The 16,656-nt window shown below is 41.7% G+C and overlaps 1 protein-coding gene across 1 annotated transcript; it reads left to right on the top strand.

The window, feature by feature from the left end:
* Positions 1 to 5,759: 5,759 nt before the first annotated feature.
* On the top strand, positions 5,760 to 14,825 carry LOC137156904 (protein-glutamine gamma-glutamyltransferase E-like). The gene is made up of 11 exons (XM_067553890.1): positions 5,760 to 5,816; positions 6,471 to 6,589; positions 7,236 to 7,364; positions 8,566 to 8,743; positions 8,901 to 9,036; positions 9,393 to 9,496; positions 10,002 to 10,247; positions 11,310 to 11,615; positions 11,928 to 12,085; positions 12,343 to 12,476; positions 14,444 to 14,825. The coding sequence occupies exons 1-11, from the start codon at positions 5,771 to 5,773 to the stop codon at positions 14,589 to 14,591; spliced, it is 1,704 nt and encodes a 567-aa protein (XP_067409991.1). The 5' UTR covers positions 5,760 to 5,770; the 3' UTR covers positions 14,592 to 14,825.
* Positions 14,826 to 16,656: the final 1,831 nt, after the last annotated feature.

A 16,656-nucleotide genomic window follows, 5' to 3' on the forward strand; every position in this document is an offset into this window, starting at 1 on the left:
CTGTTTCAAAAGATAGAGCTTGACATATAGCTAGGCAGGAAATTCACCAGGTGTGTGTATGTGTGACCCCGCTTATGAATTTAAAAATATTTGACCTGGCCTTATGACATAATGTAAAGTTTGTCACAATTAAGGCACATTGTTGGAGCAATGTTAAGGCAGACAAGATTGAATCCACACTTGGCATGGAAACAATCTTCCTATGAGGAAAACGTTGAGTCAATTTATTCAGAATGTGCATATACTGAACTCTTCTTTCATGCCTTGCTCGTTTTAAACATAGAAAATTAAAAACAAAATTATGTTACACAGCTCAGCTCCAAGCACTAACAGAACAGGGAGAGGCCACTGTCAAAATTGTGAAGCCAAAAATGTCACCTGCCTTGTTTTTCTTCCATTTGCAATGTCCAAGTAGAATTTTATTTGCCACCATCTCTCAAAATAAGTGATTTGGTACCCTTTCCCCTCAAAAAAAAAAAAAAAAAAAAAAAAAAAAAAAATCCAACAGACTAGTAGTCCCACTCCCTTGAAACCATACAACAGGCCAGAGGACATATCCCAGCATTTATGAATTAATACTAAATTGTGCACCCACCATGCAAGTGGAAAATATGTGTATAATCTGTGCCTGCAAAAATACCACCCTTTTAAAAATGTGTGAAGAGTGATTCTCTTTTGTGAGTGATTATTACTTTATGAAAACTTTACTCTCCAGGTATATTTGGCAGTTAAGGGGATTAGTGACCACTAGTACAGTAAGCACATCACTCTACTTAGAATGTGAAGGGAACACATAATTCAACAGGCTCCAGTGATTCATCCACCACAGAAGTCAAGTCCCCAGTTCTGAGGAGCTGGGAGTTCTGCTTTGAGCCTACAGCAGGAAGGAAGGCCTATAAATGATGTAATTGGCTATGGTACACATAGGGTAAAAGGTATTAATTCTTACTGACTCAAAAATTACTCCTCCTCATCCCTAGAAGTGATATATCACCATACCTGAAACCTAGATCTCCTTTCCCAGTTACTAAGTCATTCCCTTTGGACAAGCAACTTGCAGCATCCATTACCCTGTCTTTTCCTCATGTCTTGCATAACTATCATGAAATAGCACATTGTCATTTGAAAGTTTACACACATGATCTCAGTGCCTCACCCACCTCATTTGAATTGTAATTGGTTTGCACAGAAGGAGAGGCCCCAGATTTTCTCTATATATAGTGTTTCAAACAAAGCTTGAAGCCTTATCATAAAGCACTATAACTGCCCAGAGGAACAAAGAACTCGAGTTGCAAAAGAGCAAGAAACTATGGCTGGTGAGTAAAATACAAGCCTCTCAATAAATAACTTGTGAGCAACTGAATAGGGCTATGGACTTTATCTGGATGGTGTTATATACTCTGTATTCTGGAATTTGGAATAAGTTGAATAACTTATGTTATATTGTATAACTTATGTAAACATATTTTTTATGTTTATTTTCCTGAATTTTTAATAATACAATGAATAGTGAAAATGAAATACAGTAGATGCTTGTTTGCAGCAACACCTTGTAAGAGCAACTGCTGCTTATGAGCAACATTTCCCCTAGGAACACTTTTCCTAGGGTGAATTGTCAACACTCCCCACAATAGCAGCAGCTGCTTAGGAGCAATATAGCAAAAAGGGAACCAATACGTTGCTACTAATGAGCATCTATTGTATTCCATACATTGTAATACTGGAATACACTATCACAAATCAGATGAAAAGCACAATGGGTTGTGGAGAAGACTCTTAGAAGACTCTTCATCCAAGAATTTACCAAAGTGTACAGAGTGTGACAATTTTATGTAGGTCATGTTAAATATTAGGAATTTAGAAGATGAGCTAGAGATATGAACCAGAGTAATCTATTACTAATATAGGCATTTATGGTAGATGTATTTTATGAGCATTAATAATACATTTCTGTGGACTGTGTCTCATGTCTACAGATCCTTACTGCAAATTAGCTTTTAGTGTGGAGTTTGTGTGTTAACAGAGCCTGTGTTTATAGATGTGTTTGTATGTTGAGCACACATATTGAGCTAAATACCATCCTGTAGGTGCATTATACCCCTTGTACTTGCAGGCGAAACTGCACCTGATGGGGACAGGCACCTTTAAATCTAGACAGGGCTTCATATGAGCCCCAGCAGTGAAGTCTAGCCTGGAGAGAGATTGAATCACTGCATCTCTCTGCTGTGCCCCAATCTTGGCATAATTTCTGTGTCACAGTTTGGATCTTGGGCTCTGCAGGCATACTGTGAATTGGGACCATAATTTGATGGAACTGATAAAGACAGACAGCAGTGTCTGAAGAGCAAAAATAAAGAGTTTGATTTTCCTCTCATACTGATGTAAATGAAGAGTAAATCACCTGAAGTCAATAGAGGTACACAGGTGAAGTGAGAAGAGAATCAGGCCCATGGACTCTAAAAGCCACACATTTTATCCAAGATGGTTTTAAAAAAAATAATGTCCTGAGGTGACTTGGACCACTTACTATCTTGGCATATTCCTCACAGATTAGTTCGGCCAATGCCTGCCTACCTTGCTAGTGAAAGTGCATTGTGTGGCCTGCAAGTGCCTACTTGAGGAATTTCTTGTACCATTCCATTCTTCTAAATGTTCATATCTTGAAGAAATGAACAGAAGAAGGAAGTTGGGAAGGGTTCAGGTGTGTATTATGGGCAGTTACCAAAATCTGCTCCATTAAATATTGCTTAAGTAAACCCATGAAAAATGGTCCTGGGCTGTTTAAGAGAGCTCTTTGTTAACTGAGGATGTATATGTTAAAACTGGACAGTAAAAAAAAAATAACCACAGATTGCAGCAAGAGGAAAATAACCACAAATCCACAATTTCCTCAGTGTAACACTTGAGCAATGATGTGCCAACACCATAGCCAATATTTTAACAAGTGGCTCCCCAAACATTTCCCCCTAAGCCTCCAGTATGTTCCATGTACTATTGGCATATGCTCACAGAAGGAAGCGGGAGAGAACAGGGAATCTGTCCATTTCTTTTTCCCCATTTAAACAAAACTTTTTCATAACCCTAATTGCAGGAGGAGACAGCACCACCTAGCAAACAAGCTGTCACTTGGTGGACACAGTCAGACTTTTTGTGAAACACTCAGTGCATATTCCCAGGCCAGCCCACTGTGCAGATTGTGGGATCTGAGGCGGGGGGGGGAAGACTTTGGAGAAAGGAGTAGGGAATCCTTCCCATGGTGCTGTTTAAATGCAGGACCTGCCATTTGGTGCAATCAGGTCTATTTTAAAATAAATATTTTGTCCTTCAGCAGATCCTAATGAATCCCAGGTAAGTCACCTCTGGCAGGGCTAATTCAGAAGCATCCAGAAAGGGAGCTGGTAGCAACTTCACCAGAATCAGGGAAAGAATCCCAACTTTCCACTCAATTTGCCTGCAGAATTTTAATAAGGGGTTCATGGAGTCCCGGAACATCCCAGCTGTTAAGGATTCAGCTGCTTGTTTCACAGTCTCCTCTCAGTCACTGTCTGACATTGTTCAGCCCCAGTAGCATAACAACTAATTAAGGCATGAATCATACGGAGAAATATTTTGTGTAGACACTAGAACTAGAGAATGGGGGCTCAAGGAAATGCAAAGCAGATGTTGGATCCAAACCCTAGAGAAAAATTTCACTGTCACATAAAATGGTGATTACAAGAGACACTTCTCACTTGTAAGTGCAATATGCAGTATTAGCTGGAAGTCACATCTTACGTATATTATCTATACTGCAACTGTGGAATTGCTGTAAGTGATGTGCATGGGAGAGAGAGATGGGGACAAATGCTTAAACGAAATCAGATCTAATTCATAAGGGTGCTGGATGGCCATGTGAGAACTGACCCCAAGGCCTAAACTGGTGCCTTGTCTTAACATGTCAGAGACCTGAGATGACTTCCTGCTCTTAGGAGCCACAGAGTCTGAGTTTGCTGCAGAAGCTACTTGTTTAGGGATAATCTATATGGAGACTTAGCATGTGGCAAGCCAAGGTGTCAATCTAGAGCAGCCCAGTCTCCCATGCACCAAGTGGCAGTGTGGACCCTGCTGCTATGCACTAAAAATTCCATAGTGCGCTTTGACACACTGCCGTTTGAAATAGGCCCATAAGTCCAGCTATCTCCCTTCAGTGACCCCAATACTGAACTGGTCTTATCAGCCCCTACCCCCTGAAAAAGCCTCTAGCTACACCCTTCCCCTCCAACCCAGCCAAGGCTCCGTCCCTCTCTGCAACAGACTATTCTCTCCATTTGAGTATGTGGTTGTAACCTTCCCAACCCCACTATCTTTTCAACAGTCAGGAATCCTAAAGCAGAAGCCCAGTGCCTTTATGCACATGCCTGACAAATGTTTCTCTTTGGGGGCAGTTGTCAGTTACATCAGGACATGCACAACATAGGAAGAGGGGGAAGGTAGACTGAGTCACATAACTGTTTAAAATACAGAACTATTCGCAACTCTACAGGTTTTTTTGAGTCTTCTGCTTCCTCCCCATAGGCCAAGAGGATTCCCCAGTATGACCCTGTTTGATATCTCAAAATTTCACCCTCATGTCACATCCAGTATGTTGTATTTTGACTGAAAGAAGCAGTTACTAGGATTACACTGGATTCTTTGTTCAAGAAACTCAACTCCACCATCTCTCTCTCTCCTCTTAGACTCTTTCCCAGGTTCCCTCTAATCCTGCATTAACCATCTCATGCTCTATTTAGGCAGCACTAACTACAACAGTCTCTACTTTGAGAGATACCACCTCCCAAGAAGCTAGATAAAATGCTTGCAAAATGAACAACTGGTTCCTCTGTGTGATAGAGACAGAAACACAGGGAGCACCTCCATCAAATTACCTTGCATTGCCCCAAGCCACCCATACTTAAAAAATGAACAACTCCAGAGAAGATACCTAAGATTTTTTCTGTCAGGTCCTAGAGACTCCACTGTCCCTACAAGACCTTAGGCTTCTCTTCAGCTTTTTACTCTCTTCTCACAGATCTGACATTGATAAACACCAACTGGCAGCTTGAAGAAAATGTGAGTGCACACAATACCGATAAATACTCCAGCACAGAGCTGATTGTGAGGAGAAGACAGGCCTTCACTATCATCCTGACCTTCAACAGAGCATTGCAGACTGCAGAGAGCTTAACATTTACTGCAGAAACAGGTAATGCCCCCACTTCAGTCCCTTGCACAAACAGGTTGCTGCCTTCATAGATTGGTGATGTCCTCTCTCCGGAGATGCCCACTCATCCTGTCAGAGGGATGTAACGCCCACCTGCACTCATCCCTTCAGAGCCATTGATAATACCATTGTACATATCCAGGTGACTGTGAAGGGTGTTAATTGTACGACTCCCATGTAAGCTAATGGTATTTGGCCTCAATTTGTCTATAACATGCAGACATATAGTACAAACTCACCCATCAGGAGGTTGGGTCTCTGCTGGGTCTAGTAGAAATTTTATGTGGTTTTAGAGTACAGGAGAAACCTCAATATTCTTTATCCTCTTTGAAAGGGCCAAAACCATCACTGCAAGCTAAGACCCAGGCTGTATTTGGCATCTCCAGCACAGCGAGCAATAATGCCTGGAGCGCAGTACAACAATCCACCAATTCCAGCTCCGTGAGCATCTCTATTTCCAGTCCAGCTAATGCTGCCATCGGACGTTACAAACTGAGTGTGCAGACTGCCTCAGATGGTAGTGCCTCCCGTATGAACCTTGGAACATTCGTTCTGCTCTTTAACCCTTGGTCTTCAGGTACAGACACCTCAGGTTCCTCTCTAAATAACTCACTGCAGCCTTAATATATGCAGCTTGCCCATTTGATTTACAGCAGCTGAACAGCAACAATATTTACCCTAGCACTGAGCACCAAGAGGGGGTTTCTGTGTCCTAATGCCTTCCAGGACACAGAAAAACAGCGGAATGTCTTAGAGACTCAATGTATAGTGCACAGTAGTGAGTGTATCTGACCTCCTCTTTGTGTAGAATCAGGGTCCTTTGGGATGCCCAACAGGGAAACTATAACGTCATCATGTTCATTCTGTCTCTTGTGTGATTATGGAGTCCTACCAGAAAGGCAGACTGAGCTCTGTATCTCCCTGAGCTCACTACCATCATAGAAGAGCAGAGTTTGGGCACTACAAGGCACTGTACTATCCCCGAGAAAAGAGACAAGGCCCTGAATCTACCAAACCCTAACTTTCACCTGCAGAACAAAGACTTGGCCATGTGTCTCTCTTCCCTGCCCCCTTTCCTTCACCTCATGCCCCCAAAAGCAAAAGTGTAGAGTTTCTAAAAGCCATTGATAACAATGAAAACAGAGCAGGGTGGATGTTTATAGGAGCTGATCTGAGGCTTTCAACCCTTGCCCCTTTGTGGTTTTATAGCACCTTTCCTTTGGATTTTCAGGGGATGATGTGTTCATGTCTGACAGTACTGAGCGCAAGGAGTACTTGCTGGAAGAGTTTGGGATTGTCTTTGTAGGCAACATAAACCGTATTAGCAAACTCGGTTGGAACTATGGCCAGGTAAATGCAAAGTGAAGAACTTGGTGTTTGGGCCTCCTTTCTTTTCACAAGCTAGATCAGTACTTACTTGCTCTTTCTAGTTCATGCTTTGTGCTGCATTATGTGCTGCACTATCTTTAAGAGACTTTCTCAGGCACTGCTGCCACTAGCCATGTTCCTCTGCACCTCCCCAGTGACGTGGTGGACAACAGGAACTTGGTCACAGGCATCATATCAGGCCTCATCTCATGCCTCGCTTTATACCAATTAACATAAAGGTCAGTATCGATAATTGGGCATTTCTCATAAATCAGGAATCCCAGAGTTCAGTCTGCAAACATCTTAAAGTCTCTGCTGATTCACACTGTACACAGAAGGAACTGCTGCGATGTTGGGCAGCACTATCCCAACCCTTATTACACATTCATAAATTTTGAGGCCAGAAAGGATCATTGTGATCCTTTAGTTTGACCTCCTGTATGACACAGACCATAGATATTCATCCAGTAATTCCTGCATTAAGGCCATCATTTATGTTTGAGGTAGAATGTCTCTTTCAGAAATATTTAGACTATTATTTCAAATATTTATTTAGACTATTTTACCCTGATGATTTATAAGGAAGAACAATTTGCATCACCTATATATTAATTTATTTTTAAAACAGTTTCAAGAAGACATTCTGAATATCTGCCTTACCATACTGGATAGAAGCCTAAGCTACCGTAAAGATCCTGTTACTGATGTGTCTCGCAGACATGATCCCAAATACGTGGGCCGTGTGCTTAGTGCTATGGTAAGAGAAGGGTTAATTTACTCAGCATTAGACATATTGCAAAAGCCAAAACCACTAACTGTTTCTTTAAAATGAGGATGGATGATACTTCCCTGTGAGGGTAAATAAGTTTGTGAGGCTCAGAAACCACAGTGATGGATAACTACTTGATTTGCGCCTGCAAGGTCTTCCTAGTATATGGTATTTCTCAGACATCTATTAGTTTGGTATCCAATTGTCAGACAAAATAAAGCGTTCATAATGCCATTTCCCCCCTTAAACAGAGAGTGTAAGTGAGTTTGGTGGTATTTACAGAGGTCATTCCTGAGGAGGTCTTACATTTGAGCTTACATGATCACTTCTGGTAAGGAGGTCCATAGGCAAGGTATTCTTCTATGAAGAAAGCTCTTCCCCAACGCCCTAGATGTCATTCTGATCTGTCCAGTTGTTCTGCCCCTGTAGTACAGGATTTATTCTCCAGAGCTAGCACTCTTTTTGCTAGCACAAAATTGACCTAAAAGTTTATAAAAGTAGCAATCAAAGCAGAAGACAAAATAAAATTTCTTTCTAGTAGTTTCAGTAAAACCATGAAGCTGCTCTAAGTTATAATGTACATCTCCCACTTAGGGGCTTGTCTGTGCTGAAACTTAGTATGTGGCAAGCTGGGGGAATACTTCTGTAGCGTGCTAGAATGCTACACATCAACTAGCCACATGGACCTGATGCTATGCATCTAATGTTCTGTAAAGTGCTTTGACCTACAGCTGTTAGTTTTGGGTGGGAAGAGCAAAGAGAGCTAACTATTATTATTTCTTGATTAAATACATCTCCCACTTCCCTAAAAATAAGATGCCTTCTTCATAGCAGGCCAGTTGCCAGAAGCAGTGGCTTCACCCCTTGTCCAATAATTAGGGCACTAGTCTAAGACATGGGAGATCCAGGTTCAGTTCCTTCCTCTGCCAGTCTCCCTGTGTGATCTTGGACAAGTCACTCAGCCTCAGTTCCCCATCTGTACAATGGAGATAATAGCACTGTCCTATAGCACTAGGGCATTGTGGGGATAAATATAATAAACATTGTGATGAACTTTGAGCTCTACTAATGAAAAAGCACTTACATAAGTATTAATTATTATATGCCACACAGAGCTGTTTCTCCTGGCCTTCCTTCTTCTACTGTAAACTATACTTACTATGTGTTAATCTAGGATTTTTTTCCCCAGGTCAACAGTAACGATGATAACGGGGTGATTCTGGGAAACTGGAGTGGAAATTACACTGGTGGATCAAGTCCAAGTAGTTGGAATGGAAGTGTTGAAATCCTGAAAAAGTGGAAGGATTCAGGATTTAAGCCTGTTAAGTATGGGCAATGCTGGGTTTTTGCATCAGTACTGACCACAGGTATGTTTATGCTGAAGTGTGTTTCAAAGCATTGGAAATGTCAGAGCCTGGTTTGGCCAGGAGCACCAGCCAGAAATATTAGCTGAGAATAGTTGCATAGACACTTTGTATCTCAGAAATACAAGTTTTTAGTTATTGGTTTTGGTTTTTTTTTTAGTGCTCAGGTGTCTGGGGATTCCTACTCGTATGATTTCAAATTTCAACTCCGCCCATGATGCAGATAGAAACCTGAGTGTGGATGTATATTATGACACTTCTGGAAATCCTCTGAACATGGGGGGTGACAGCATCTGGTAACAAACTGCTCTTCTCAATATCTGCAGTATTAAGATTTGACATCATGGGGTTATGCCAATCTCCACACATTATTATTTTGGGGCCGTAAGCAGCTGAACATAACTTAGAACTGCCCTAAAGCTGCTGAGAGTTGTGTCCTGGGCCAAATTGGCCCCCAGCTCAAGAAGCCCCAAAACTCTCTTTTTTTTTTTTTTTTTTGGGGGGGGGGGGGGGGGGGCGGCTCGTCCTTTGGCATGAGCAATTTGGTCAGACAAAATCTCAGTTTACAGATGTGTAGAGCATCAGTGACCCTAGGAACTCGCTACACAACTGTCACACGCTAGTTGTTTACCATGTTTATTCTCATCTACAGGAATTTCCATGTCTGGAATGAAAGCTGGTTTACCCGAAGTGACCTGGGCCCCTCCTACAATGGATGGCAAATTCTGGATGCAACTCCCCAGGAGAGAAGTGCAGGTACAGGGATTTTTATTCAGGAAAATGTTCAAGGAGGGGGGTAACTAATCATTCTCAGGATTTGCTGGGGAGAAAATGAGGAATTCAACCATGGCCAAATCATGTCACTTCTCTCCTTGCCCAAAAAAGGGAGGGTATGAGAACATGCAGCCCTTTCCACCATTAAAAGCCTCCACTTACTCCTCGGTGCCAAAAAAACCACACAGACTCCCCTGTCCAGTCTCCTCCAGAGAGACTGACATTTTCAACACAGAAACATATAGCTATTGACAATTAGGTGGCTGCATAAAACAAGTTGGATTTATTATCAAAACAAATAAATACAAATGCTATGCTGCTGAAAGGACTGGATGACATTAACGGGGAGAGAGCTGGAGTGGGATGGCAGGGCTATATAATTCAGAGGTCCTTGACACACAGTTTGTCTTATGTGCCTTGCTTACATTGTATTAGAGTGTTTTGTCTAGTCTAGATCTAAATGATTTTCTTTTCCTTGATACTCTAGGGATATTTCAGTGTGGTCCTGCCTCACTTAAAGCCATCAAAGAAGGAGACGTAGACTTGGATTTTGACTCTCCATTCGTATTTGCAGAAGTGAATGCAGACCGTATCACCTGGACTTATGACATCCAGACTAGAGAGGCAAAGCCGATCTCCTCTGAGACCAAGTCAATTGGCCAGTTCACCAGCACCAAGGCAATAGGCAGTTATGCCCGTGTAGATGTCACTAATGATTATAAATATAGCGAAGGTAAAGAAAACTCCTTTGTTTCTTGTTGGTAGCACAAAAGCTTCATTCTTAAACTGGTAGAAACATTGTAATAGAAACCAGTGCATGGTCACCTTTGCAAATATTACAACAGCTAGGTCAAAAGTTACACTTTTGGCTCCTACAGTCATAAGAGAAGGAGGAAGAGAGAAGATATAGTATTGAGCCATACCATTTCTGATATGTCAGTTCTGACTCATGAGACCTGGCTAACTGCTCTTAATTACATTGTGTAAAACATGCCCTGTCCTATCCCGCCCATGGTGACATAGGCTGCTCAAATTGCATTTGCTACTCTACAGCACAGCTATTAGATATTTTATAGGTACTATATAAAAACCTAAGATAGACAGATAGCAAACTCCATAAGAAGGGCAACCTTTTCAAAGGGGCCTCAACATTTTTACTCCTTCAGTCTTGCCAGTGCAAAATATAGAACACAAACATCTGTCTGCTAAGTTTGCCAGTGCACATAACAGTAAGATATAGACACTGCTATTAAAAATAGGGGGTAAGGTTGATAATTCAAACCCTTGTATTAGAGTAGAGCCTGTTCAAGTAACCTGAAGGCCTGTCCACCCCATCCACTTAGAGGCCTGCTTCCTGTTATAAAATAAGGTGAAACAAGTTGGAATTTACATTTACCACTTGTACAGTCCTAGGAAAAGTTGGATGAGGGAAGGTTTAGAAACTAAGCTTTAGTTCCTCTCTGGAATTAATAGGTTTAGCACTCTCAAGTTTAAGGACAGCAACTCTGAAATGAAGGCATTTCTGTCACTCATCCAACAGGTTAACAGTGGCTGCAGTAAACAGTTGTTCTGTCTCCACCTGGCGGCAGATCTGCCAGGGCCCTACATCCTGCTGAATAAGCATCAGGCTTGTCAAATGGAGAGACAAGGCAGGTGAATAATTACCCACCCGCCTTGTCTCACTAATATCCTGGGATTAACACAGATACAGCTACACTGCATACAACAGTTAAAAATGGACACATTTTAACTGTTTTTATTAGTATTTTCATGGCTCCCTCTCTCTCTCTAATAGGATCGCAGAAGGAAAGAGAAGTGTTTCAAAAAGCTCGTGCAAAACTGGGTCGAGTACATGGTTTTGGTGCCACAACAGAGAGGCGACCAAAAATTGATCAAAAGCCTGAAATCTCAGGAAAGTTCAAGGTGGATGGCTCCTTAGAGATTGGCAAATCTGTCAGCCTAATCTTGGTTCTCAGAAATTTGACCTCAGTTGCTAAGACTGTAAAGGCAAATATGACTGCTTGGACCATTGTGTACACTGGGAAGCCAATTCATGAGGTCTGGAAGGACTCCCTATCAGTTACGCTTGCTTCTGAAGAAGGTAATATTTCATATAATTGTGTAACCAAAGAAACAAATTTGTTGTAACAGTATGAGAAAATTAGATTTAAAGGTGGCAAAACTGAAGGAAAAAACTCGGCTTGACAAAGCCCTGGCTGGGATGATTTAGTTGGGGTTGGTCCTGCTTTGAGCAGGCGGTTGGACTAGATGACCTCCTTAGATCCCTTCCAACCTTAATATTCTATGATTTTATGATAGGAAAATACTCACTTTGGGTGAACAACATTTGTTAGACTTTTGTAAGTGCATCTCATCTCATCTATTTTTAAAATTTTATATTTTTTCCTTTCAGAGAAAGAGTTTCCTGTTAAGATAACATATGCTGAATACCAGCAGCATTTAACTACAGACAACATGATTCGAGTAACAGCTTTGTGTCAAGTAGAAGGTGGGATTGAAGTGGCAGTGGAGAGGAACATCACTCTGGATAACCCTGACCTTGTCATGCAGGTAAAGATCTGCCTCTTTGCCACCCTGGAGGAAAAGTCTGCTTCATCTGCGCTGCACAGCTAATCTGAGTCCAGATTCAGGGCTGGGGAAAGTGAAAGGAAATTCAGACTAGATCGTTTGATTCCTACATCCACTGTCTTTCCCACTGAAAGAGATACTCTGTTCACATCCTGCCATGGTGGAGTGCCTTAGATTTGATGAATCATAACATCATTTTCTGCTTCAGAGTGTAATTTTCAAGTGTTTGGTCTGTGCAGGTGCTCGGTGATGTAAAGGTCAATGAAGCAGTGAATGTGGAAGTGATATTTACCAATCCTATCGACCAAGAGGTGACAGACTGTGTGCTGCTGGCAGAAGGCAGTGACCTGCTGAGAGGAAAGCTCAAGATAGAGTAAGTATAAAGAGCATCAACTTCTTGACACAAAAGATGCACACAACAGGACTTAGAGTTGGGTGTTTTTGAAGCAAATATTGGCATGACACACTTTCCTTCTGGATATAACTATGAAGGTCTGTCTATGGAAACAAGACTCAAGAAACCAAAGGCCTAATTTTTAATGTTGACTCAACTTGGCCTTTCTTTTGGCACTGCAGTTTGTAGGTGCCAATAATTGTGGGCACAAGTGGTGCTATTTATTCACCTGAGTGCAGGTAAAAAGCTAAATGATATAAGTGGGGTAAAAGTTCAGTGAGCCTGAGGCCCTGACAGCCAGTATGCAGGTGCACTCTATTAAACTTGAATGGTGTGGCAGCGCCTACAGGCCAGCCAGGTCACATCCTACTGTACTAGGTATGATACAGAGTAAGTGACAGTTTCTACCCAAAAAAGCAGTTCCAGTGAACCTTGGGTCCGTTTTTAAACTTTATAAAATGAACTGTGTTTGCAAATCTGAGTATTTGTCCCTGTCACTGATTTTCACCCATATCAAGTAAATAGAGGTGCAAATACACTAATTTGTGCCTGCATTTAAAAATGTGAAAATTTCAATTAGTTCAAATTTTGAAGACAGACACTGCATGCTCAAAAGAAGGCCATCCTTCTGAAAATGTACCCCCATATATCTCTATGCACAATTATTGCAGGTGCAAAATTCCTCCTGCAACTAGTACATGAAAAAACTGCTGAGACAAAGAGAGGCTGGGTTTTAATAATCCAGACCTAAAATGTAATTTTTAGAAAGACCAGATCTTCTAAGACTTTGAAAGCGATATAATTTGGGTATTTATAGTTAAAAATATATTAAGAAGGGACAAAATGGAAGGAGTGGTGAATATGGTGATAAAATAAATATTTTTTAAACAAGAGACTATTTCTATTGGGTTTTGAAACTCAAGAAATGTCATTGTTTTGGGAGATATAGAAATACTGTGGGGATAAGATCAATAAATTGCAACCCTTACACATTAGGGGGCGCTAGTGTATTTGCTACTGATAGATGACGAAAGGGATAGGTATAAAGCGCTGGAATAGAACAGTTGCTATCCAGTTCATTTTTCTTGTATGTTTGGATCATTAATGTCTTGTAATAATGTTTTTCACTGGTAAGTTACAGTAGAACCATGAAGAATACATTTGCAGCCAGGCCTCCATCTGGCCTTCACAAAACTGCACACACAAACTTTTACATGCACTTGGCAGGTGCAAATTCCTGCCAAAAATTCTATTTGTCTAAGTTCTTTAGTTTAATTCCTGCATGTGCTTAAATGTAAGTGTAAATGCTAATAAAATTCTGAATAATCTATTGCATACTCACAGGCCCTCCTTAAATTGTGTAGAAGCCATTCTATACACATCTCATGTAACCTGATCCTCAGGTAAACCAGGAATACATGACATGGAGAGATTGTTTGGAGAACCACAATTATGAATTTCCAGACATTCCAAATTTTATTGTTTTAAAACTTTAACCTTAACTTAGAATATCCTGGTATTCACATGTTTGGGCTTTTCTTACCAATACAATTTATACTTATTCAGTGTATTTGTAGAATCCTCTTTCAATGTCTCAGGTTATTTTTCTTAAGTCATTGATATGCCTTTACAACCTTAAATACCTTACAACCTTTGCCTAAATAAAGTTTGACCAGGAAGTTTATGAATTATGCTTGATCCCTCCATATCATCACTTCTGGGGACATTGATAGCAGGGCTCTCCAAAGTGGCTGAAAGGAGCTAGATACCCAACTCCCATGTCAGCACAGGACATCTAACTCCTTTAGGCCCCTTTGAAAGCTCACTGTATAGCTCCTCCTCCTTGCTGACAGAAATGCACAGGGAGGATGGCTGTTGGGGAAATTCAAATATAAAGCACAAGGATGTTTTCAACTGATATTTCTCCTTTTGTTTCCTGGTTTTAGACTGCCCTCACTAAAGCCCAGGCAGAGCTCCAAAGTGCCATTTGAAATCATCCCCACTAAGAGTGGGACCAAGCAGTTGCTCGTTAATTTCTCCTGTGACAAATTTCCAGATGTCAAAGCCTTTGAGACCATACATGTGGTCAACTGATTGTAAGATGTGCAGTGGTCAGTTTGTATCTGTATAACCTTGAGTAAATAGTGCAAGAAAACTCATATCGTCTGTGAACAATTAAATCAATCTATTTTAACTACAGAAACAAAATCCAAAATCCATGTGACCAGGAATTACCCTGTTACATAGTATACATTTCAATATGCAATGAGAGGCAGCGATTCTTCATGTACTGATGTATTTTTCCATATTTTAAATATACTATCTGAACTTCTCTCCCAATTGTGTATCTGGTTTTCTTATGTCTTTTTCTCTTTGGACACTATTCCCTATGGCCCAGATGCTAATAATCTGCTATGAGACCTGAATCCTTATCGAGTGAGCAATACTAAAAGCTTGTACCATTTTAACATTGAAGAATAATTTCAATCTCTCTATAGGGTCGACTGGCATCATGACTTACACTGTGCAGAAAAGACAGGATATTACAACTATTTAAACCACCCTTATGAGAAGGTTCTATAGAATTTAACAAGGAAGGAAACCAATAGGGTTCTATAGAAATTTCTCTCAGCCTGGAAGGGCAACACACTCAGAGAGGGGGGCAGAATGGGCTATGTAACCCTTGTCAACACAAAGTAACAAGGTTGTGTTGTCAAAGGACATTCACTGTTAAAGAGCTAATGTCCTACATTGTTTTACCTATGACTTTTTAGATCCTCAACTACTTCCCTAGCATTATCGCCCCTTCCCCCAAACTGCTTCATTATTTAGATTGTTGGTGGGAATTATGTCGTGCTGGGCCCTTTCCAAATACATAAGACAAGATAAAGACAGATGATGTGTGTCAGAGAGAGACATGACCGCTAGGCAGACAGTATGTCTACACTGCAATCACCAGTGTGATTGTAGTTTGGGTAGGCCTGCACTAGCTTGAATTTAGCTAGCATGGCTAAAAGCAGCAGTGAAAATGCAGTGGCATGGACCCGAGCATAAGCTGGCAACATGAGTACATGGCCAGGATTCCAGATAGGCTTGTACAGCATGGTAGTATCGCCATACTAAGAACGACCAAGGAAATGAGCGATCACAACTTGGTGGGGTTTTTTGTTTTTGTTTTAATAATTTTCCCCAGAAATTCCTCTCTCTCCATCATACACCTTCCCATATTCGCACCCACTAATCCCCAGATTCAGATCCAGTAATTCATGTCCTTCCGCCTTCTGGTTTGCCGCTCAAAAACACCAGTGCAACTTCCCTTTGCTGAAAAAACCCGCTCCCTCCCCCTCACCCCCCCGTTTCACATTGCTCTACTGCCCCACCATGGTATCTACATGCCAATACACTAATGGACAGAAGCTGTCAAGAACCATGGGCTTGAATTCCCTCATCCAAGCCCGGGGCTCAGGCCAGTAATATACCCATCCGGCCCGCAGCAGAATCACCTGATTGGCCAGTTCTGACAATTGGCTACAAGGAGCCAACAGGTCTGCATTTAAGACAGCAGCAGTGGTAGGTCACCACACCTGCAGCTGTGATCACGCCTGTCTCATTCTTATCTCACTCCATTCTGTTTCATCACTGCTCCTTTGACTGGTTTCTGAATCTGGCTCTGACTCCCAGTTCCTATTCCTTGCTCTTACCTCCTAGGCCAGACCACTCATGTCCTGGTCCCTGACAGCAGCGTGGGAAATAATCGAAATGCAAGGAAAAGTAGCACTGTCACTGAGTGAGCAAGAAGATGATTAAACATCTACATCTGAAACCTAGTAGGGTAATTCTCAGTCTGGAAGGGCAACACACTTGCGGAGGGGGGGGAGGAGAGGGGGGCAGAATGGGCTACGTTGTCAAAGGTTTTCATCAGAGGACATCTGTTTCTTGCCCAGGGGGAAGCTGCTCTTCCTGAAGTTATTGCTGCTGCCTCCTTCTGGAGGAGAGGGGGACCGCAGGACACCCCATCTCCACCACTCCCTCACCTTCTTCCACAGCTGCTGCTGCTGCTTCTTGTCCTCCTGCTGCTCCTCTCAGGTGGGGAGTGAGGGTTCCCTTTCCCACTATGGCCAATGCTGTTCCCTTAATCTGGGAGGCAAGGGAGCTCCCC

This window comes from Emydura macquarii, unplaced genomic scaffold, assembly GCF_026122565.2.
Source record: "Emydura macquarii macquarii isolate MOO-44397 ecotype Brisbane River unplaced genomic scaffold, CSIRO-AGI_Emac_v2 contig_1483, whole genome shotgun sequence".
Lineage (NCBI taxonomy): Eukaryota > Metazoa > Chordata > Testudines > Chelidae > Emydura > Emydura macquarii.